The 22,450-nt window shown below is 40.2% G+C and overlaps 1 protein-coding gene across 2 annotated transcripts; it reads right to left on the bottom strand.

Moving 5' to 3' along the window:
* Positions 1-7,906: 7,906 nt before the first annotated feature.
* On the bottom strand, positions 7,907-15,887 carry CLDND1 (claudin domain containing 1). 2 transcript variants are annotated; one of them, XM_058731647.1, is made up of 6 exons: positions 15,749-15,863; positions 14,296-14,361; positions 13,765-14,074; positions 11,569-11,676; positions 9,505-9,642; positions 7,907-9,349 (listed from the first exon to the last, which is right to left on the bottom strand). In XM_058731647.1, the coding sequence occupies exons 3-6, from the start codon at positions 14,054-14,056 to the stop codon at positions 9,129-9,131; spliced, it is 759 nt and encodes a 252-aa protein (XP_058587630.1). In that variant the 5' UTR covers positions 14,057-14,074; positions 14,296-14,361; positions 15,749-15,863; the 3' UTR covers positions 7,907-9,128. The 2 variants fall into 2 exon arrangements, with proteins under 2 accessions (XP_058587630.1, XP_058587629.1); XM_058731646.1 differs by lacking the exon at positions 14,296-14,361 and having other exon boundaries at positions 15,749-15,887.
* Between the last annotated feature and the right edge of the window lie 6,563 nt (positions 15,888-22,450).

Below are 22,450 nucleotides of genomic sequence, written 5' to 3'. Positions count from 1 at the left end.
CAAAAATAAACACTAAAAAAATTAAAAAAAAAAAGAAGGAAAGAAAATGGCATAGGATATTTCTAGTATATTCAGTGTAATTGACTAGCATAGAACTTCATTCCCCACAGTGCTTCCACTCTCTCAGTTTTTTTCTTCTATTTAACCAACTTTTTAATTAAATATTTAGCCCCTACTTAGAGGGAAATACTAATTTTTGAGATAGAAGATATATTAGTCTCCTCCTGAAGCAATATGCACCAATAACCGATAAGAGGAAATAGTGAAGCACACAACGTAAAAATTATGTGTCTATCTACGTCATGGCATCAGGAAAGTGAGTATTGTGGATAACCAGACTTAAAAGATTAGTTCATGCAGGTGGAAAGTCAGCTGCATAATGTTTATTTATTCAGTAAGTACCCATTGAGCATTTTACCATATACTATGCACTGTGCTAAGCACTTGCTTACTGTGAGCAAAGTCAGACAGGATTTCTGCTCTTGTGGGCTTTAACTAACCCATGGGAGGAAGGAGACTTTAAAAATGATTACAGTTCAATAATGTTTAACAGGATTTAAATAAAACTTATCCTCTCTTTTCAGTTTGGTTTTATCAGAAGCTCCACATGCTAAAATGAGAGGTTAGACCCCTGTGCAGGATTTGCAGAAGGTGGTCTTAAAACCCATCTTGGGGCTTTCAGCAAATCACTCCCCACAAGGATCTGTAAGTGCTTTGGAGGTTAATCAGAATTTGGAGAACTGGGAGAGAATCTCTGGAGAGAGATACTGCAATCTCACAGGGTTTCCCAAAGTCCCACCCACTGTGGTGAGGAAGGAGCTGGCCCCCTCCTCACCCTACTAAGCCAGTTGAGAGGGGCTTTATTCACTCAGAGAGCTTGCCATGTGCCCCCTGACGTTTGAGAAATCTGTGGAAGAAGATTTGACTCATTCTTGAAAAATCTGACAATAAAAGGGCTTGGCCAGATAATTCTGAAGCAGCGAGATCCCAAGTTGAGTTGAGAGGGACTTAGCTGTTTTTGTTTTTTGGGAGCTAAATGTCTTTCTCACAACAGGAGCTGACCTGGAGTCCTGTTTAAGAGAGAGGGAGAGAGAGAGAGAGAGAGAGAGAGAGAGAGGAGAGAGAGAACTCCTGAGCAACCTGGGGGCAGTGTGACCCTAACAGAGAGAAATCAGCCTGCCAGGATCCCAGGGACTGTGGGAAGAGTGGTAAGCACACTGCTAAAGGAGAGACATTGATTTTACTTGTTAAAAGAAATATAGTCTGAAGGTCTGCAGAGGGAGGGTCTCTGAGAAACTCCCAAAAGCAGTCTTTAAGAGAAAGAGCCAGCAATTGTGCATGGGCTACATGCCCCACGGCCAGATGACAACTGTACCAGCCATATTAAACTGTCCTTCTTCCTAATCTACTCTTTCCATGGTTTGACCATGGAGGTTCAGAAAGTCTCTGTCCATGTAGGAGAAAGTGACTGAGAACTGACAGAAGCTAAGTCCCCTCCCCTATTGTAGCGTTTCCAGACAGAGACAAGCCTAAGCTAAGAGAAGATGCAGTTTCAACTTTGAATGGTGTTTTAATTTTAATATTTCACTAACTGGCCTGAAACGTGATTATCAGACTGGACTGAACTTTTTTCACGTCCCTCTTAAAAAGGATTTCATTATTACTTAGCAACCCTAGAACTTCCCTCAGATTATTTTAAGGTATGGGGAGATTGGATCCAAGGAGTTTAAAAGGAATGATGACAGGGGTGCCTGGGTGGCTCAGTCTGTTAAGCATCTGACTTGATTTTGGCTCAGGTCATGATCTCACTGTTAGGGAGATCATGCCCCACCTTGGGCTCTACACTGATAGCTCGGAACCTGCTTGGGATTCTCTCTCTCCTCTCTCTCTGCTCCTTCCCCACTGGCTCTCTGTCTCTCTAAAAATAAATAAATAAATAAACATTTTCAAAAAATAAAAAAATAAAGAAATGATGACAAGTAGAATCACTTCTCAATTTGGATTTTACTGCCTGCCACATTTGAGAACTTTAGAGTGTAAAATAGTAAGAGGGAGAATGAGCCCCAAGGTAGATGGTCAGGGAAATTGTGCTGAATAAGAAAATATTAAGCTTTGATTGGAAAAATGAATAGAAGTTAGCCAGGTAAAAAAGTGGGAAGGCGTAGGGGGAGGGGTATCAGAAAAAGTCATTCAGGAAGAGAAAAGACCTTTTAAAAGCCTATGATGGGAAAGAGCATTGTTCTAGATACTATGACTGCATAACAAATGACCCCAAAATGTAGCAGCATAAAACAACAAATCATTATTATCTCTTACAGTTTTGTAGGTTGATTGGACTTAGCTGAGTGGTTCTTGACTAGAATCTCAAAGGTTATTGTAAGATAATGGAGGGCCAGAGTCATCTGAGAGTTCAGCAAGACTAGACAGACATCCAGGTCAGCTGAGCACATGGCTAGAAGATGATCTTGACTGTCAGCTCAGAGCTTAGCTTGGAAATGTGACTGCATCACTTACCTCCACGGGGTAGTAGAATTGATCATATAGTATTTTATTTTTAATTTTTTGAGTAATCATACTGTTTTCCATAGGGGCTACACCAATTTGCATTCCCACCAACAGGGCATGAGGGTTCCCTTTTCTCCACATCCTCACAAACACTTGTTGTTTCTTGTGTTTTTGATTTTAGCCATTCTGATGGGTATGAGAGGATATTTCATTGTGGTTTTAGTTTTAGTTTTAGTTTGCTGGAAGGGGGTTATAACCCCAAATTTTTGAAGTCTTTCTAGAATTTTTCTGGTTAATTTCTTATCTTACATGTCCTTGAATGCTCCCTTAAGTCCTGGGCAATAAGTGCTGCTCTGCAACTTATTATAAGTGCTCGCGAATAATACCCAGAGGTTGAAGTTAAGGTGTGTGTTCCTGATATCTGTTGACAAGCTTAGCACTTAAAATGAACCATCCAAATCCAATTGCATATCAGGGGGCAGTAGTTGATTTTAGGAGCTTGAGAATAAGCCACAGAAATCCAAGTTCTTCCCGTTCCGTCAATGGATGTGGATCCAGTGTAAGCAAGATAATGATGCGGCTGATCTTCAATCACCAACCGATGCTTCTCAAAATCATTGAAGAAACAAATATTCCACATTAGTGCCGTCTTGTTTGAGACAAAGGATAAAAACAGAAGCTTTAAAAATTCTTCCACTTTGAGATGCAAGGATGGCTTAAAAGCCCATGTAGTGAATGAAGCACCATTTTGAAACAAACCTGAAACTGGAAACTAGACTGCCTCCGTCAATGTGGCACCAGCCCCAGCCCTATTCCGCACCAGACTGCAGTCACAGGACAAGCCACAGCAGCTGCAACTCCTGCACATGCCAGGCAAAGGCTGCCTTCTCCCCCTGTGCTATGTCAGCCTCCAGACACTAACACCTAACGTTTATTCAGCTTTTACGTTTCAGGATCTATTTCACTGTCACAGTAACCTATCAAGGAACATACTATTTTATACTCATTTTATATGTCCATTGTCAAGTGCTTCTGGCAACTGTAGAGGTTAATGTCAATCACTCATGCCTCTGTCCTGGGTGATCCTTTTTTTTTTTTTTTTAGGTTTATTTACTTATTTTGAGAGAAAGAGCATGAGTGGGGTAGGGGCAGAGAGAGAGAGGGAGACAGAATCCCAAGCAGGCTCTGTGCTGTCAGTGCAGAGCCTGATGCGGGCTTGATCTCACGACCTGTGAGATCATGACCTGAACTGAAATCAAGAGTCAGATGCTTAACCAACTGAGCCACCCAGGCAGCCCTGTCCTATGTGATTCTAACCAAAAGAGTAGGAGTGCAATGAATTGATAAGCAGACAGGGGTCAAAGTATTCACTTTATTTATGGAGGCCTAATTACACTACAGTACAGGGTCCCGGAAAGTACTGGATTAAAGAAAGTAATTTGGTAGTGAAGCCAAAACAAATGAGGCTTCCTAACACCTCCTGCCAAATCTGAACCTTAGGAAGAGCCACAGGGGTGTACTGGGTGTGCAGGCACACTCTCCGTACACATCTCCAACCAGCAGTGGTGTGATGGAGTGGGGCCTGTCTCAAAGAGCCAGTGATCAGCCGAAGAGAGCGCTAGAAAGCACAGGAAAGAAATGGCCTCTAGAAAGCAGGCACTGTACCGGGTCTGTTTACTTAACTGTTTACTTAGACTGTCTTTCTAACAATCTGTCTAGGAGAGAGGGAATCCTATTTCTTGTTTTTATTTTTATTTTCTGTTTATTTATTTTGAGGGAGAGAGAGAGAGAGAGAACAAGAGAGAGAAGGAGAGAACGTGCACACAAGCAGAGGAGGGGCAGAGAGAGAGGGAGGGAGAGAGAATCCCAAGCAAGCTCCACACTGCCAGCACAGAGCCCAATGCAAGGAGCCCAACTCATGAACCGTAAGGTGACCTTTGCTGAAATCAAGAATGGGTTGCTCACTAACCCACTAACTCACCCAGGCGCCCCCTATTTCTTGCTTTTAAATGTAGTTTCAGATACAGTTTTCAACATAGTTACCCACTGGAATCACTTTGAAAGATTAAAAAAAACAAAACACACACACAAAAAAGCCATAGTGACCTGGTCATACCCCAGGCCAAATAAATCAGAAAATCTCTGGGGCACAAATATTGTTTTTAAATTCTCCATGCAAGTCCAATGTGCAGGCTAGGCTGAGAGCCACTGCTTTATAGGCTTGGTAACCTCATTCCCTCCTCATGCAGCCAGTCACAGCTAGCAGGTTTTGAGTGGCTACTTTATGTTCAGCAATTTACATAATCCTCACGGCAAGTGTATGAGGCAGGTATAAAAATCCTAGCATTTCACAGATGGGGAAAGTGGAGCTTGGAAAGGCTAAGTGACAGACCTGGAATTACAAATTTAGTATTCTGTCTTCTGAACTAGATCCTTCACCAGCACACACTGTGCTTTTTTGCGGATGCCATGATCCTAGCAATCAATATCTCCAATCATAACACATTCCTTCTTTTTTAGGGGCGAGCAGAAACAGTTGGAGAAACTGGAAGACTTCATTCCAGTACTCCCTCATGGAAAAAACAACATAAAACTCCTTCCATGGAAGTTGAGGATGAAGAGTATTTCTCACAACTAACTTTCATAGAGATTTTGAGACTGTGTGGTAGGGAGTAGTAATAAATCAACAGTTGGAGATGGTTAAAATTGTCGAGCAGCTAAAGTCAAAGAGCATCACTTTTTACACAGAGTCAGTTTAATGGTTTTGAACAGCCGTTCTTGGTATCTTGAGACTGACAAGAAAACTGGATAGCACAGTCTATGAAGATAAGCCAGCGTATGGAATGCGAAGGAAGCGGCCGTGGGAGGGTATGAGAACAAGGGAGTCTAGGTTGCTCATGAACATACCAACTACAACACAATCTGCATAGAGAGAAACAAGAACAGAAGGCTGGAAGACAGGGAGGGCCGGAAAGGCTGCAGGAGAGCTGAGGTCAAGTTCACACCCTGAGACACTGAGTCAGAAGATAAAAGGTGATGCATTACTCAACATGCCAAGTATTTTTAAAAGGTGAAGACAAAACAGAAAGAGAATTATCTTTCCCTCCATATTTCATATTTTTAAAACTCTGCAAAGGTATAAAGTAATATGAATTAGATCTCACTTTATGTAAATTTGCTGAGTGTGTGTAAATCTTAATATGTCAAATAGCGTGTTAACTTTGCTCATAGAATTTTTAGCACGGAAGATCATTTAAATGAGTCGTGTGGCAATTTCCTCTATAGAGCAAATAACCCACTCTTTTTGCAATTTAAAATTCTCTTATGATGAATCTGCAGGACACTGGCATGTATCATAATTTGATTCAAGGAAAAATGTATCTCGTTACAATTGTATGTTGGAACACCTAATGAGCAACAGAAAAATAATTACACACAGATGTGTTTCCTTGTTTTATTCCTCTCTTTTCAAAGTATGAATCATGATTCCCTTATGAGTAGAGGGCTGAAAGGAGGACAGGACCCCACCCAGCTCTGCCAGCACAGAGCTCCGTCAAGCTTGTGAAATTACAACTTGTATCTTCAGGGCTGTACCCATTCAGTAGCCAGGAAATCTCGGGGAGTGTTGTAACTGGCGAAATCAGGTTAATTCAACAGATGGTTTTCATTTCTGGTGAAAGTTTACATGAGGCTTACTTCTTAAAATGCCCTCACACTATCTTACAGTCAAATGAAGATAACTGGATCTATATTATAAGTTTTAATAGTGCTAGTCTGCAATTTGCTCATCTCTGGAATGGGAAAACTAAATTGATCTATCCTATGGCCATCTCATTCTTCTCACCGGTGTGACTAAATCAGTTCACCTTTAAGTGACTTTTCAACTCTGTCCTCTCCCCCCAAAACGCACACACACACACACACACACGCAAACATTTTGAGCAGGTAAACCGTAACACATTACTATTATATTAATGACATAGACAGTAGGCACAGTGTTAACTGAACAAATAAATTCTTCCAGGATTATTCTGCCCTTTTTATTGTGTCAACTTTTACGGCTATACCTTAAAATTTTTTGAACTGCATCTTTTGCCAAAAAAGGATATAAAAGATATTTATTCACATCATTTAATGAGATTAGTTAGGAACTATAAAATTAAGATTTTAAAACACATTTCTTAGGGGCACCTGAGTGGTTCAGCCGGTCAAGCAACCAACTTCTGCACAGGTCATGATCTCACCGTTTGTGGGTTTGAGCCCTGTGTTGGGCTCTGCACTGACAGCTCAGAGCCTGGAGCCTGCTTCAGATTGTGTCTCCCTCTCTCTCTGCCCCTCCCCCGCTCACATTTTGTCTCTCACAAAGACATTTAAAAAAATTTTTTTAATGCGTTTCTTAAATTACCGTGAAACTCATGTTCTGAAAAACCTGAAAATTAAGTTTTTACTTTGGGGGTTGCTTTCAAAGATTAGGTGAAAAGAGATTAATAAAACTTTACTTGCCACTGATTTTATGTCATTAGTTTTAATCAAAAATGGGTCAAATATCAGCAATTTCATATGGCTCTACCTGGTTAGAGCAAGAGACAGGTGAAAAACTAATTTTCACCTCAAATGATACAACCACGGCCCTCTATGTTCCAAAGAAAAAAGTCTTTGCAAGAGAGGATGACCTCAGATATTCTGAAATGTGCTTAAAATATCAACTACAACACATATTCAACCCCAGAGCTTCTGGTGCTGGCTTCCATACTCAAGGAGGCCACCAGTGAGCCTGTAACTCACAAGTCCGATTCTGACAGAGTTTTCACAGTGCATGTGAAAGATTGGTGGTGGACTGACAATCACAGACAACTTTGGAGGGACAAGTGGCAGGGACACTGTCTAAAATAAGTAACTTCCCAATAAAAAATGTCATGTTGGTCAATAACTTTAAAATCCCATACCTAAGTGCTTTGTGTATATTTACTTAGCTTTTCTGCCTTCTACAGAAGGTGCTGAAAGGCAGTGAACTTCAAGAGTTAGGAAGAGGTAGAAAACTGATAGCCAGTAATTGCACAGGTAATAACTGGTGGCAGAGTAATATTGGCTTTAAGTCAGAAAGTGGAGTATTTTACAATAGAACACAAACATCCACAGCCATTAAATAACTTAAGAAAACCCTAGCCACATTAAATATGATACATAGAGGTCACAAAACTACTTTGAAAACATGTTTTAAAACTCTGAAGAGTGTCTTATTTTCTAATGGGCGTAAGGGGTTCCCATATTTTTTGGAAGATAAAACAGAGACCCTAGCAACAACGCATTTTCCAGAGAAACACAGAGATCCTCATTCAGAATCCTGTACTTCTTTATCCTAAAATATTGAGATTTACATCAACTCAGACACTAAACAATATTGAGTTTCTTCTCATTTTTTATTTTTTAAAAAAGACAGATTTAGGATATTGTAAGAAATTACTAAGTTACATTTTTTAAAATCTGTCAAGTGCTACAGTAATGGAATAAGTAAATAAGATTTTTTTTAAAGTTCAATGTTTATATATAGACATATTTATAAAAAAATGACTGAATTAGAAGATGTTAAATAATGTTGATACACACCAGGAAGGGATTTAGGCAAGGAAAGGCACATCATTTCACCACAAGAAATAAAGACCATAGTTGGAAGTTAATGACTAGCCAAAGCTTTAGGTCTTGTGGTAGTTTTCCTAGCTCCGGAGGGTCATTACGGTGGAACCTTCTTTATGGTACTGAGCTGGAATACATAGACAGCAGTTGGAGAATTTTACTCTATGACCCCAAAGTACTGTTAGAAAGAAAGCACTCTTAAGCCTGATGTGTGAAGAGGCAAGGAGCAAAAATCCAAAATGGTTTGGTGGTACTGAAAATCCTATTGACATACTAAGGAGAGTTAAAAAAAAAAATACAAAAAAAAGGTAAAGTAAAATAAGGTTAATCCTCTTGTCTGGCTGAATTGGAATTCCTGCAGTTACGAAGTTAAAGTTTCAAGTAAACACTGTATTTTTCACTTCCTTTCTTGCAGACAAACACAGTATAGATAAACAGCTGCCATACTTCACCTTGAATAAAGCTATATGCCAATATTTGGGGAAAAGGCTCTTAGCTAATCTCCTTATTTTATATAGCTTACGTCTGAAAATAGCACTAACACTTCTGGCTGACTGGCTATCTACAACAGCACAGTGACCATTAAGTTTTGACAATGAAAGGTTTCCCAGAGACACTAAAGGGTTTCTAGTTGAACAGCTAGCTATTTACTGAAAAGTCTAACCGACATCAGTAGGACTTGCTTTGGGTCAATCTCCCACTATCAATTTTCTTTCAGAAATTTGTGCCAACCGTCTACCCACTTCTTGCTCTCTGGACTCTGAACCCACATTGGTTTGTTTAAAAGATGGAATCATCCAGAATAATCCGTATACATTTTAGTGGTATTAAGAAACAATTGTCTGTGTGAATAAATAAAATAGATTTTCAGGATAAAATCGTATCCACTCAAAAAAATTAAATTAAAAACAACGGGAGGGGAGACAAGAGAAAATATTAATATTAAAAACATAATAAAAATGGCAATTGCAAAGCAGGCAACTTCCCACTCATGCCACACGATAGGCCTTCATTAAGGTGTACTCTTTCCGATTGGTGTGAGCAGCCCAGATGAAGAGGGCAGAAGCCATGAACTGTAGGGGAGCTGAGACACACGCCAGGCAGAAGGACCATCCAAATTCACCAGACACGTTCTCAGGTAGTTCTAGTTTCTGGTGGAGTAGTTCAATCCCAGCAACATAACAACTCACTGAGCCCAGTGTGCACAGCCCTTGGAGGAGAACAAAACATAACTGGTAAGAGCACAGTGAGAGCTTCGCGGGCAACACAACAGGACGGTACTGCGTGAATGTTTAAGAGTTACGACTCTTTGGTCTCTATGGACACAGGAAGAGGAGAAAAGCGAAGTATCCTGACAAGACCCACCTGCAAGGAGATGCAGAATGCCTGTGGCAATGGTGGGATACAAACTCCGGCAGATGCAAGCACAAAGTCCAATTACGGCTCCAAAGCACATCAAACCCAGACTGACAAAAGGTAAGAGGAACTGGCAACGCCAAAGATCTGATTTTGAAAAAGAGAAAAAAAGAAATGTTACCATGATTTCAGACGGTGTTCTCACAATGTCAATTTCTGTCATATACTAAATAGATCTTTTCTCAACAAGTGAGAAAGGAGTACTTTTAATACCGGACGTTTCTTTTCCAAAGCACTTTGTTCAACAGGATGCTACCTTTGTCCTGATAAAAGTGAAAGGACACTAACAGTTAACAATCACTGAGGGCTTACTATGCATCCAGCACTATTCTTTACACGCATTGCATGTCAATCCTCCCAACATCCCTATGAAGAGGTACTATTATTATCTCCATTTTATGAATGAGGAAACTAAGGCAAGAGGTATAACTAACTTGTACAAGGTAAAACAGTGAGCGGGAGAGCCAGCATTTGAAGCAAAACCTTCTGGCTCTACATACAAATGAATCTAAGTCCTTACAGGATCTCAAGGTGGGAATAACAAGTAAATGAATGGTGATTATAAAAGACCTGTTGAAAGAATATAGATGAAACACAAAGCAGAGGATCTCTGCACTCAGTAAATGGCAGTTTTAATTATCATAAATTCCCTCAACAGCTGTGGGAAGAAAGCTGATGATCTTCCAAAGCACCCCCTTCCACTCTTACATTACTTTAATTATTAGTAATGTATTAATATCAACTCTAAGCCAAATTCTACCCTATAGTGCTAGTTTTACTTTCTGGAACTACATAAGAGTCTTTTCTCCAACTTCCCTTCAAACTGTTAGAAATATACTTCTTCCTATATATTTGCAATACAAATGTGCAGGATTAAATGTGCAGGCTGAGGAGCGCCTGGGTGGCTCAGTCGGTTGAGCATCCAACTTCAGCTTAGGTCATGATCTCACGGTTCGTGAGTTCGAGCCCTGTGTGGGGCTCTGCGCAGACAAGCTTAGAGTCTAGAGCCTACTTTGGATTCTGTGTCTCCCTCTCTCTCTGCCCTTCCCTGCTTGTGCTCAGTCTCTCTTGCTCTTGAAACTAAAATTAAAAAAATTTTTTTTCAATGTGCAGGTTGACTTATATGCAGATTTTTAACAGAACATACTGCAAATGTATTTTCCTTATCATTTTCTTAATAACATTTTTTTCCTCTAATTTATGTTAAGAATACACTATATAAAACATATAACATACAAAATACATGTCAGTCGACTGTTTTATGTTATTGGTAAGGCTTCTGATCAACAGTAGACTGTTAGTAATGTATTGGGGAGTCAAAAGTTATATGTGGATTTTCAACCCCGTGGAGGGGTTCGTGCTCTTAACCCCTATGCTGTTCGAGGGTCAACTGTACTTGCCATTTCATGGTCTCTCATAACATGGTCATTCTTTGGGACAAGCTCCAGTAAGCCTCTACAGCCGGAAAACCAGGTACAAATCTGAAGACAGTATTTCTTATGCAGTCTGACCATCAAGGAATGGAACGCTCCTAATAAATACTTTCATTTGTTTTTGATATCTATACTTTTGTTATTACCACCTAAGGCTACATTAACGTTTTTGGTAGCCCTAATCCTTAGTTGACTCTTAGAGCTTATAGTCAACTTTTTTTTACATATCCCTATCTGAACTCAGGTAGCTGAAACGTTTAACTCAAAATAAAAAATTTATTATTTATTCCTATTAAATTTACTCTTCAAAAGGGCCCACTAATAACATCTTTTGGGGAGGTCTGGATTCTGTCACCTAATGTATTAGCTGCTTCTCTGAACTTTATATTTGCAATTGGTTAGGTACGTACCTAATCTTAAAATATGTTTTCAACAGAAGAGAGTTCATCGGGATACCGTTAGAGATCTTATTTCAAGTTGACATGACATACTGATTCATCTTGTTCCCAAAACAGAAATCAACAAATGGCAAAATTATTTCTTTTTTTCCCAACTGTCCGGCTGAAATCAATGTACTCACAGGTCCGAAGCAGATCAATTCCACTATTGTGGTTTCCAGGATCAACAAATTTCTCCATGAACTGCTCATTTAGCGTGAAACTCATGCATTTTGTGGCATCAAATGACTCTGGAACACGAATTAACAATGATTGCTTGTTGCTTTAATTATAAACATTTAACAAAAATCCCTTTCAGTAATTATTCTCTAAAATAAAAAGTGATATAGAAAGATGTTCCCAGAGGACAGCAACCTCTTTGGCCTTGAATGACACACAAGATTCACTGATGCCCAATGGATGCCAGTGGTTCTCAGCAGTGGGCTTAAGACATTGGTACAAGAAAGGGGAAAAAAAAGTAGGAGCAGTAAAATGAATGCGAATAGATATGCAAGAAGACTAGGAAGGAGGAGAAGACAAATAAATAGGAACTTTCATCTTCTCCCCGAAACCTACTCCCCCAGCTGTCTTCCCCCATCTCAGGTAATGACAATTCCATTCTTCTAGTTCCTCAGACCAGAAACTATAGTCATTGTTGCCCACATGCATCCCACCAGTTAATCCTTGAGGGTCCACCTTCAAAACATATCTAGAATCCAGACACTTCTCAGTGCTACTACTGTCGTCTAAGCCACAATCATCTCTCACCTGAATCAGTGCAAAAGTCTCCTGGCTTCCACCTTTGCCTACTACTTGTTTTCAAAACATGCGTTTAGGTGACCAGATCATCTGTCCTCTGCTCAAAGCTCCGCAATGCTCCTTCACATGTGGAGTAAAAACCAAGGCCCTCATCACGCCTAGAAAATCTTGCAAGGTTTGCCCCACTCTCACCCCCAGAGTACCTTTCTGACAACTCTCCCCTCCTTACCCTCCATTCCAGCCCAGTGGCTTTCTTGCTGGTCCTTGACTAATTCAGACATGCTCCCACCATAAAGCCTTTGCAGTAGCTTTTCCTTCCAACCCACGATTCCCCCTACCTCTGCAATTTTCCATAAAGCCAACTCCTTCACCTACCTCAAGTCTTTACTCAAGTAATGTCTTCTTGTTGAAGCCTATCCTGCCTATGCTATTGAAGATTATAACTTATGCACACCAACATCCTCTTCCCTACATATTCCAAATCCCCTGTATTTTCCTGCATTTTTTCATAGCATGTGTCACCTAACATACTATATAAGTAACTACTGTTCATGCTATTACACTTATTTATTCAGTTTACTGCATGCATCCCTTACAAGAATGTTAGCTCCCTCGGACTAAAGGTATTTTTTTTCTCTGATGTTCTACATGGAATATGGAGGCATGTAATAAGTATTTGCTGAATGAATGATAAACGATTGGTAAGATTCAACCATCAAGTGCTCCTATGCCCTCATAAGTAGAACTGAACGCTTTACAATTAACTTTAACCACCACCCCCCCTTTCCAACTACTTTCTTTTTCCCATTATATAATCACAACTATTGTCCTTCTGATATATGGTAACTCCAGCCTGTTGTGCTGTGATTTAAATACAGTGCTTCCCACAAAGTGGTCAACAGAAGTAGTCATAAGCAGAAACAAATTGTAAAGTTGTTCCTTAGAAACAGTTCTAAAGTTTCCATTTCAATAATTGGAAATTAAACATTTTTAATGGTAAGAATGCTTGCAAAATAAATGAAACAACTTCTTAGGTTTTTATTTCCGTAATGCATATTTTTAACCTACAAACTCTATCAAGTTGTTGTAAAACAGACTCAATATACACAGATTTAAACGTAGAGTTGGATCAAATTATATTCTCTAAGATTCACAGGGCAAATGATAATAACTACTAAAACACAGCTAACACTTAAAAGACTATCAATTCATATTTGTTGATTTGATTCTGGATACTAATTCTTTCACCAATTACCAAATATTTAAAGTCTTCCAATGTACTTTCCCAATTATTTCCTCATGACATGTGTGAGACTAATAAAAATAATTTTACTGATAAGTACAGAGATTTAAACTGGCTTTCCCAAGATAAGGACAGTTACTTATCCAACCAATTGTAACGAGTATCACGGTAATTCATGGAAGATGCGCAGAGAAGGTGGTAGAGAGAGAAGAGACACATAGATTTATCTCTTTGGAGAGAGAAAGAACCCACAAACCTCCTTTTACATAACTGGGTCATCACCATCACTTTATTATTGAGTAGATAAAGGAGACAGAAGTTAAAATAAGAGAAATACCTGTCCTTTCTGGTGAGCTATACCCATATGCGTTTGGAGGTATAGTGATACACCGTCTCCACAATCCCACTGTGCCATTAAATCGGAAAAGCGCATCATTATAAGTCTTTTCATCTGCCTCATCACTCTCGAAGTCGGTCCAGATGCTTTTGGCCAAATCACTGGAATTTTCTTGAACTGGACTTCGATATTCATACCAGAAGTCTGTGCCAATCGAGGCTGCCATGTAGATGGTGGAAATGAGGCTAAGCACACAAGCAATTACAAATGCTGTAGCAAAACGGTTATCCATTCTGGCATTCAGACTGCTCTGTTTAAAAGTCGGAGAAAGAAGAAATGTTAGACTTCATGGACAAATAGAGGTTATTTTGAAAGGAATTATCTCAAAAACCACCCTTTATCCTAGTCCCCATCCCTTGGCCCTTAAAGTAATATATAATCATTAAAAAATAAATAAAGGCAAGCATGTTCTCAATTAAGTTCAAAATAAAACTCATTATTATGAAAAGTACTTATTGAATGCTCACATACCCAGGATGCTACGGAGACAGAGGTCTTGTTCTCTAGTCTATCACCTGCACACTAAAACAGACAACACTGAAATGGACATACACATTACAGATACAAACAATAGACATGCTCAGAGTCAGCAGTGTACCATACATAAACTCTTCATTACAGGCTGAATTTTTATGCAAGCTGCAGAGCATTAAGTTTTCTGGGGTTGAGCGCGAACAGAGCATTAGAAATGGAAGCAGAGGAAGTTGGCTCCTCCCAGTTTCCTCTGAAGAGGAAAACCTTCTAAACCAAGGTTAAGAATCAGGAGCTATTTGGAAAACAGAGTTGAGATGTTCCTTAACCCACACAGAAAAGGTAGTTCTGGGTACACAGAATAGCAAAGAGAACAGTAACTATGATAATGCTAGATAGCATTCTGCTCTTAATCTATTAAAGCTAAGGAAAACTCCCTTACGCTGCCAAATTCTCCACTCCTGTCTACTCTCCCCATTCCTCACACTTTTTGACTCTCCTCATCTGCAAACTAAATGATTCCCCCTCAGCTAGAAAGAAAACTGAATTAGGCAGAATACGAATACTCCCAATGTAGCAGGATTCTCACACAGAAAGAGTTGGGACACTGAGGCTTTTCTTTCCAGGAAACAGCTTTATTCGGCGGGCTAAGACCCAAAAGGCTGAGCCCCCAGCGCAGGGCGGGGGGGGGGGGGTTGCCTTTTGTACAATTTTTGCTCTTTTGTCTCCCATATATGGTAACATACAGTCTGAATAAGCTACGTTACAGAGTCCTGGGGAATGTCACGCACCGGCACAGAGCCAGGTTGCCTTCCCTCCTCTGGAGGTTTTCACCACATTCCTTAGGGAGGGGCTCTACCACACCAAGGTGTGGACAGGACTCAACGGCAGTAGTAGTAAATGGCCGCAGTAAAATGACTCAAGGCGGATCAAGCTGAGTCAAATCCTGCCAAGTATACACCGCGACCGCACCAAACACCTTACAAAGGCGCACGAAAACAGGCTCGCAAACTGGGATTGCCGAGTTTGGAAGATAGCAAGTGTGACACAGGAGAGATGGGGCAATTACACTGATTAACAATAACTCCAGAAGTTGGTTTTGTATTCTTGTTCTTTCTAATTCTCTTTCATCCTGGTGCTCTCAAATGACCTTAAAAGGTCCCGGCACCGAGAGCGGCTGTTTACCCAGGCCGGACAACTGGCGCTATCACCTCGCAGGGCGCACTACCGAGCCGGGGGCCCCGCAGTCCAGGGCCACCTCAGGCCAGGGGCCCCAGGTACGCGACCAGGCCCCTCCCCAGACCACTCGGCCGAGGGAAAACCCCCGCCGCAGCGCTGCGGCGGGGCACCCACCCGCCCGGGCCGCTCCCCGGGAGGGGCCCCTCTTCAAACTGCTGAAAACATCCAACGGCTACGCGACCCCTGCCCGGAGACGCCGAGCCCGCTCACTCACCGCCCATCCTCCTGCTCCGCCAGCTTCACCCTCAAGCTCAGACCACAGCACCCTACTCTCCCCGCGCCTCCTCTGACGCACTTCCCTGCAGATCCCGCCCCCTCCATAACTCCCGCGCCTCCGCCTCCGCCTCCACCAGAGGCTGGGCTTAGGCCCGGGGCCGAGGGGGCTTGTGGGAGTTGTAGGAGGGACAGAAGGAAAGCGGCGGGAGGTAGCGGCGGTCCGCATTTCTGGCGCCGCGCGCGGTGCATTGTGGGGGATGTAGTTCAACTCCGGGGGGACAGTAGGTGCGCAAAAGGCGGGGGGGGGGGGGGGTGGCGGCGCGTCTGGACTGATGGAATCTTGTATTTTATGAAGGAAGGGAGGAAGGTCCGCAAAGGCGACCTGTCTCTGATCACCGACAGTTATTGATTGTGACTTATATAACAGGTTTTCCAGTTCTGTGCTCTCCCTGTGACATAGCCCTACCTCTAAATATGTCAATAGCAGTAAGATACTTCTGCGATATTAACCCATTTATGTCCTCTCCCACAATCTCACTCCCATTGAAGCAGATAGTCCTTCTGGATTTATTAAGTTTAGACTAAGAAAGATGTGACTTGACCGTATCCATCTAGAATGTAATGTTTGGGTTTCATATAATTTATGTTAATGGCTACTTTCTCTTTATGGCAAGCGATACAAATTTTCTATTTATTATAGTAGAGTTTCGTTTTAATGCTTTTTTAACGTTTATTTTATTTATTTTGAGAGAGAGAGAGAGCACAAGTGGGGGAGGACTAGAGAGAGGGAGAGAGAGAGAGAATCCCAAGCAGGCTCTGCGCTGTCAGCACGGAGCTGGATGCAGGGGCTCCAACTCACTAATGTGAACTCATGACCTGGGCGGAAATCAACAGATGTCTAGCGGAATGAACCACCCAGACGCCCCAGTACAGTTTCACTTTAAAATAAATTCCAGTTAAAGAAAAATATTAAGTTATGATAATACTGAGGGTACCAGATATGTCAAAAACGTGCATTTAAAAAATTGTTATGTAATGTGAAAAAGACTCGATTTGGGGGAACATTGTCTTAAGCAGATAAGGTCATGGACAGCCTCTGAGAGTGCAGATGGCCATGTGTCACAGCAGTAACAGAATGACTCTTAAGTCTTCAAGTATTGCACAGAAGTTCATGGATAGAAAGCAGAGAAATCTTTGCAATAATGCATGTGGACCCAGGAACATGGCCCAAGACCAGTAAATGATGGATTTCTCAACACATGCTGACAGAGACAGCTTACTCAAGGACCAGAAAAGCTCTCAGACCCTACCCCATCCCCAAATGCCTTGGAATTTAGCTCAAAGTTGATACTAAATTTCTACCATCCTGATAGATTGAAGGCACAGTATCTGTTTTTCTGTCTGTGGTTCTACTTCTTTCACCGGAGTTGGCAAACTGATATTCATATCTAGCACATAAATAAAATAAGGTAATAGCCAAATATAATATTAAAATATGACTGGATTTTCATGTAGAATGTCTGACTAAAGGAGAACTTTGTCAGAGGCACCAACTAGGGAAAGTGGTGGAGATGTACAGGCAAATTGTTAATATGCAACTTGACTCCTACCAGAAAGGAGGAGTCATGTACCAGAAAATATCCTTGTCCTTTGGCCTTCATCAGAAGTCCCCTATCTTCAGAACTACCTCTCTGGTGAAGTCACATGGTAAATAAACCCAGGTAGAAGGGAAGTTTGAAAGAGGAAGACACTACCTCAATTCATAGTCAAGGAAGCTGATCCCAGGGTGAATAAGTGACTAATCAAGCTTGGATAATAGGGTGCACTAACTAGTTTTGTGACATTAGACAAGTTAGTTAACCTCTTAAGTTGCAGTTTTCTTTTCTCCAAAATATGAATGTTGATAAACTGCCTATCCCAAGTGACCATTGGCAGGATTAAATGAAAAAAAGAAATGAATGTAAAGTGCCCAGCACAGGGTCTGGGCATAGTAAACAATCATTAAATTATTAGTATTTGCAAATATTTGTTGAATATCTATAATGTATGGTTAGGGTCAATATAAACACCAAATGCTCCCAATTCCCCTAGAAGCTGGAACGAAGCCATTTATAGAGGTAGGTGTCCTGCTTACTTCAGGAGGTTTATGAAACTCGGGGCTAACTGCAGATGACTAGGAGAGACTTGCCACGACCACATTTCAGGCATCTTTGCTGAGCTCGGCTCAGAGTATTCCCAGGCTGGGCTCATGGCATACATAAATCTTCATGATTCAGGAGGTAGATGTTTCTGGGGAAGCCTGCAAAGGAGAAAGCTGCTTTCATTCATCAGGTCTGTAGAATGCCTAGAAAACACATCAGACACATTTACATTTCACTCAATTTAGGGGGCACCTGGATGTGTCTGCGTGTTTGAGGTTGTGACCATCCTACCCACTCAGCACAGGAGACTCGAACTGCCTGACCACACCAGTACCAACAAGCACATAACCATATTTCTCATTTATCTCCGCATCTTGGGTATTTTCTGTTTTGGGTGCTTGCTTATGGTGTGGGTAGGCAAAACAAATCCTTAATAAATTAATGGAGTTAAATTTCTACTCCCATTCATTACTCTGCTCTTTGGGAAACAGTAGCTAGCCTGACATATTTTTACAAATAAGGGATGATTTAGTGAAACCAAGTACCAATTAGGAAATTTAGATTTAAAACTAAAGTTGAACTAGAACTCTGGCTTGATTTGCTAATGATGATTCTAGTTTCAGGACAAACGTGTTATGGTTACACTATATTTTAAACAAACCAATAGCTGCAAATCTAGATATGCAAATATTATAACTTGTTTGTATCATGTGCTTAGGTAAAAACTCCTTGTGCAAGAATTCCCTTCAATACCAAATTTCCTAATATATTTAAATTTCATTTTTAATCACATTTTTAAAAATTTTTTTTAACTTTTATTTATTTTTGAGATAGAGAGAGACAGAGCATGAATGGGGGAGGGTCAGAGAGAGGGAGACACAGAATCCAAAACAGGCTCCAGGCTCTGAGCTGTCAGCACAGAGCCCAACGCGGGGCTCGAACTCACGGACCGTGAGATCATGACCTGAGCCGAAGTCGGCCGCCCAACCGACTGAGCCACCCAGGCGCCCCATTTAATCACATTAAAAAAAAAAAACAAAAAACAAAAAACTAAAAATTACCTGAAGAAAGATACATCTACATTATGTTTTTCTCATATAATTTTGTCCTGCTTGTTTTCCTTATGAACTGTGGAAGGCAGAAAGAAGGAAAATAGATATATACACAAGCTGTGGTTTCCAATCAATAACCTTCCTCAGAAAAAATGCATCAGTCTTTGAATTTTCTTGTACCAATCCATTATACAACGGCAAAATTAATCAAGGATGAGGCAAATAGAAAAGTGCATCTAAAATGGTTCTTTCCTTCTAGCAATTCCTGTAAAATGCTACACAGAGTAGCAAACTATAGTTATTTAGATGTCCATGCTTCTGAAGGACAGTGAATGGACCAAATGTAGGTGAGAAGTTTAAAATTAAATTGTCCTCTATTTTAATATCATCAGTGTGAGTCTTTAGTAAATGACCCTTTTTGAGTCCCAGTATCCTCATTCACAAAATGGTTATTCTGGATGATCAGTAGTATCACTTGAAGCTCTAAAATTTTATGATTCATAAAATTCCATTCTGCTGGAAGAAGAATAATGTAACTCCAAAATATAGTTGTCGTAGATCCACAATGTTCAAGTTTCATTGGGAGATTCCCATGTGCTACACCTCCAAGCTAGGCAATGTACAAGATAGAGATACAGGAAATGCAGATGGACAAAGGAAAAGGAGGAAGGCTGTATGCATTCTGATTAGAAAAGATACAGCAACACAGACCATTGCTGTTTCAACAATAAACAGTAGTCATGGAAAACGGAAGCTAAGAAGTTTGTGAAACCTCTGTATTCATTGGAAATAATTCAAAATTCAAGCATAATTCAGTCCGGATCTACAAACATTAATTGACCACCTATTGTATGCCAGACACTGTGCTGGGTACCAGGGACACTAATGTAAGTAAACACAATTTTTGTTACGCACAACCTAAATCCAGATTAAACCAACTGTTATGAAGAAACCTAAAGTATATGTGCCTAAAATAATATCACTTTTGTTTATGTAAATATGGGGTACCAAGGGAAATAATCTAATAAGTGAAGGGGAGGAGGGCCCTGATAACAGCAAATACATGCCATTTAATTTGGCATGATATATTACATTACAGTACATTACACTAAACTCTCCAAGTAATGGTCCAAATAAAAAAGGCACTGAGACTTAGAATATAAACTGATCTCTTAAACTGGACTGTTTAAATGGCTATACACTTTATGATATTCAAGTAAGAAATGAACAAAAGAGTGTTTCTAACAAATGAATATGCAATCACTGTAATAAGTTTAATGAAAAACAAAAACTTTGCTTCATAATCTTTGCCACTTATTCAGGAACAAATCAGTAGGGTGTATGAATAGAGATTTCTTTCTCCTGTGCTACTGGCTGTATAATCTGATTAATCCCTACCTAATAGGGGGGCCAGAGTGATTGATAGGGAAAAAGCAGAAGCAGAATATGCCAAAATTCCAGTTAGGGTGGCTGTACTCACAAAATCATCAGCCCACCTGTGAAGCAAGTCTGCAAGTCACAGCTAGGGCTGTATGATAGATAATACTGTATTCACCTGAGCAGACATCTCAGGGGACAACACCCGACTGTCTCCCCATCTTCAACATTTGATACAATTCTGAACATATCTCAGGAATTGAGGTGCAGAATAGGGAGGGCCCAGAAGTCTAAATTAATTCCAAAATTTTTGTGATATCAGACTAGAAGATTGCTAAGAAGTTCGAGTTTAGAGGTGATTTTTAAGCTGAAAAAAAAAAAAGTTAGCCAAAATCATAACAAAGCATAACATGTAAAGTTGGTGAAGGTATGTAAATTAAAACAGTGCTTCTAAACTTTAGTGTGTGTGAGAATCACCTTGGAGACTTGTTAAATATAATAAGCGACCTTGTTAGGAATCACCTGGAGTCGTCTCCAGATGATTCTGATTCAGTAGATCTGGGACAGGGTTCAGAAAGCTATGGTCTAGGAGGCACCCAGGTAACTCTAAATGGGTAATCTGGCCTGGCATCCAGAGGTTCAAAACATGACTTTGAGAGTCCAAAGAAGACTTCAGCTAGGTAACTCCTTTATGTTAGAGATGATGAAGAGGTAATGGATGGCCTCTCCCTTCAAGTTGCTCATGATCAGCTCAGGAAGTCAGACACCAAAACAACTAATCATGTGAAATGAAGTAATGGGAATTTAATAAGCAGTATTGTAAAATATCTTAGAGAACACAAAGGTGGAAGTAATTATCCCTGCTAAGGATGGAAAGCATAATATCTAAAGTTGAATATAAACTGTATTTATGTACTTATAAAATAAAGGAGAGTTGAGCATTTTTTTTTTCTGGGAAAACAGTTCTTAAAAGGGGGCATGTGTGTGTGCTGTCATTCAGTTATTAATATTTACATCTTACTCTTTTTTTTTTTTTTTTTTTGTCATCACCTTGTTCTTGCTGCCTTTCCACAGGCTTATGGTATCCAGTGTTGTTTCTGAGTTTTGGTCTATGTGTAGTTGGTTATTTATTAGTATCCTCATGTTTATTTCAAAGAGCATTCAAAGTTGTAAACATGACTGTTGTGCTGTTTGTTTGGAACGAAGACTTCCCCTACTTTATGTAGTCAGCTTTTATTGTGGATTCTGTCTTATAATAGCTTTGTACTCTTTGAGTTGTTAAAAGCCCAGGACTATGCTGTTTGTTTCCTTTTTGCCTCAAAATACTTAACCTGTTTTCTGACTTGGGTCCCAGGATCGTTTTGATCCATGGTGGATATTCTCACATTGCAACATACTACCATGAACTACCATATTCCAAAGTGACTGTATATGATAAAGCAAGATATTTGGTCCACAGCTGCTCCAAAGTTCAGTGAGGCAGTCAGATTTATTTGAGACAGTTTACATCAACAAGCCAACAACTTGAATGCTGAAAGAAAATTTAAGACCTGCAGAATAAATGCAGGCCAGACATTTTTCTCTGGAATATGAGCGTGAACTTTTTTTTTCATTTTATGATACTTTTATTGGAATTCTTGAGATACAAGAAAAATACAGATATATCTATGGATAGATATATGTATAGATATAGTGTTTAAATATTCTATGTTTACTCCACCAATCCTTGTCAAGTAAATATCGCCCTAGTTCAAACTATTTGACAAAATGAACGATTACATTAAGTATTTAAGGCTTACTCGGTGGGAAAGATTTCTATACCAGAAATGTCAAAGCATTAGTTAATTTCTCTCATCTGCAGCCTACACTTAGGGAAATATGCCCCCCATGAACAACACAGAAATGCTAGGGACACAAAGAAAGGCAGAGCCCAGTTGTAAATCAACTTCTGAGTGACTTGCTGGGGGTGCCCCAGATCAGGGGAGCCCTTGTCTTTCCCTGACCTAGACCCACATGCCTGAGACTCAGGTCACATTAGAACACATCAGGAAACAGTGACAAGAAAGGGGTACAAAAGGCAAGATAGTTATTTTCAATATATTAATTATGGGTAAAATAAAAATTCAGTAG

Source organism: Neofelis nebulosa, chromosome 5 (genome assembly GCF_028018385.1).
Source record: "Neofelis nebulosa isolate mNeoNeb1 chromosome 5, mNeoNeb1.pri, whole genome shotgun sequence".
In the NCBI taxonomy this organism is placed as follows: Eukaryota; Metazoa; Chordata; class Mammalia; order Carnivora; family Felidae; genus Neofelis; species Neofelis nebulosa.
The sequence above is the reverse complement of the archived record's forward strand: the minus strand, read 5'-3'. Positions and strand labels throughout refer to the sequence as shown.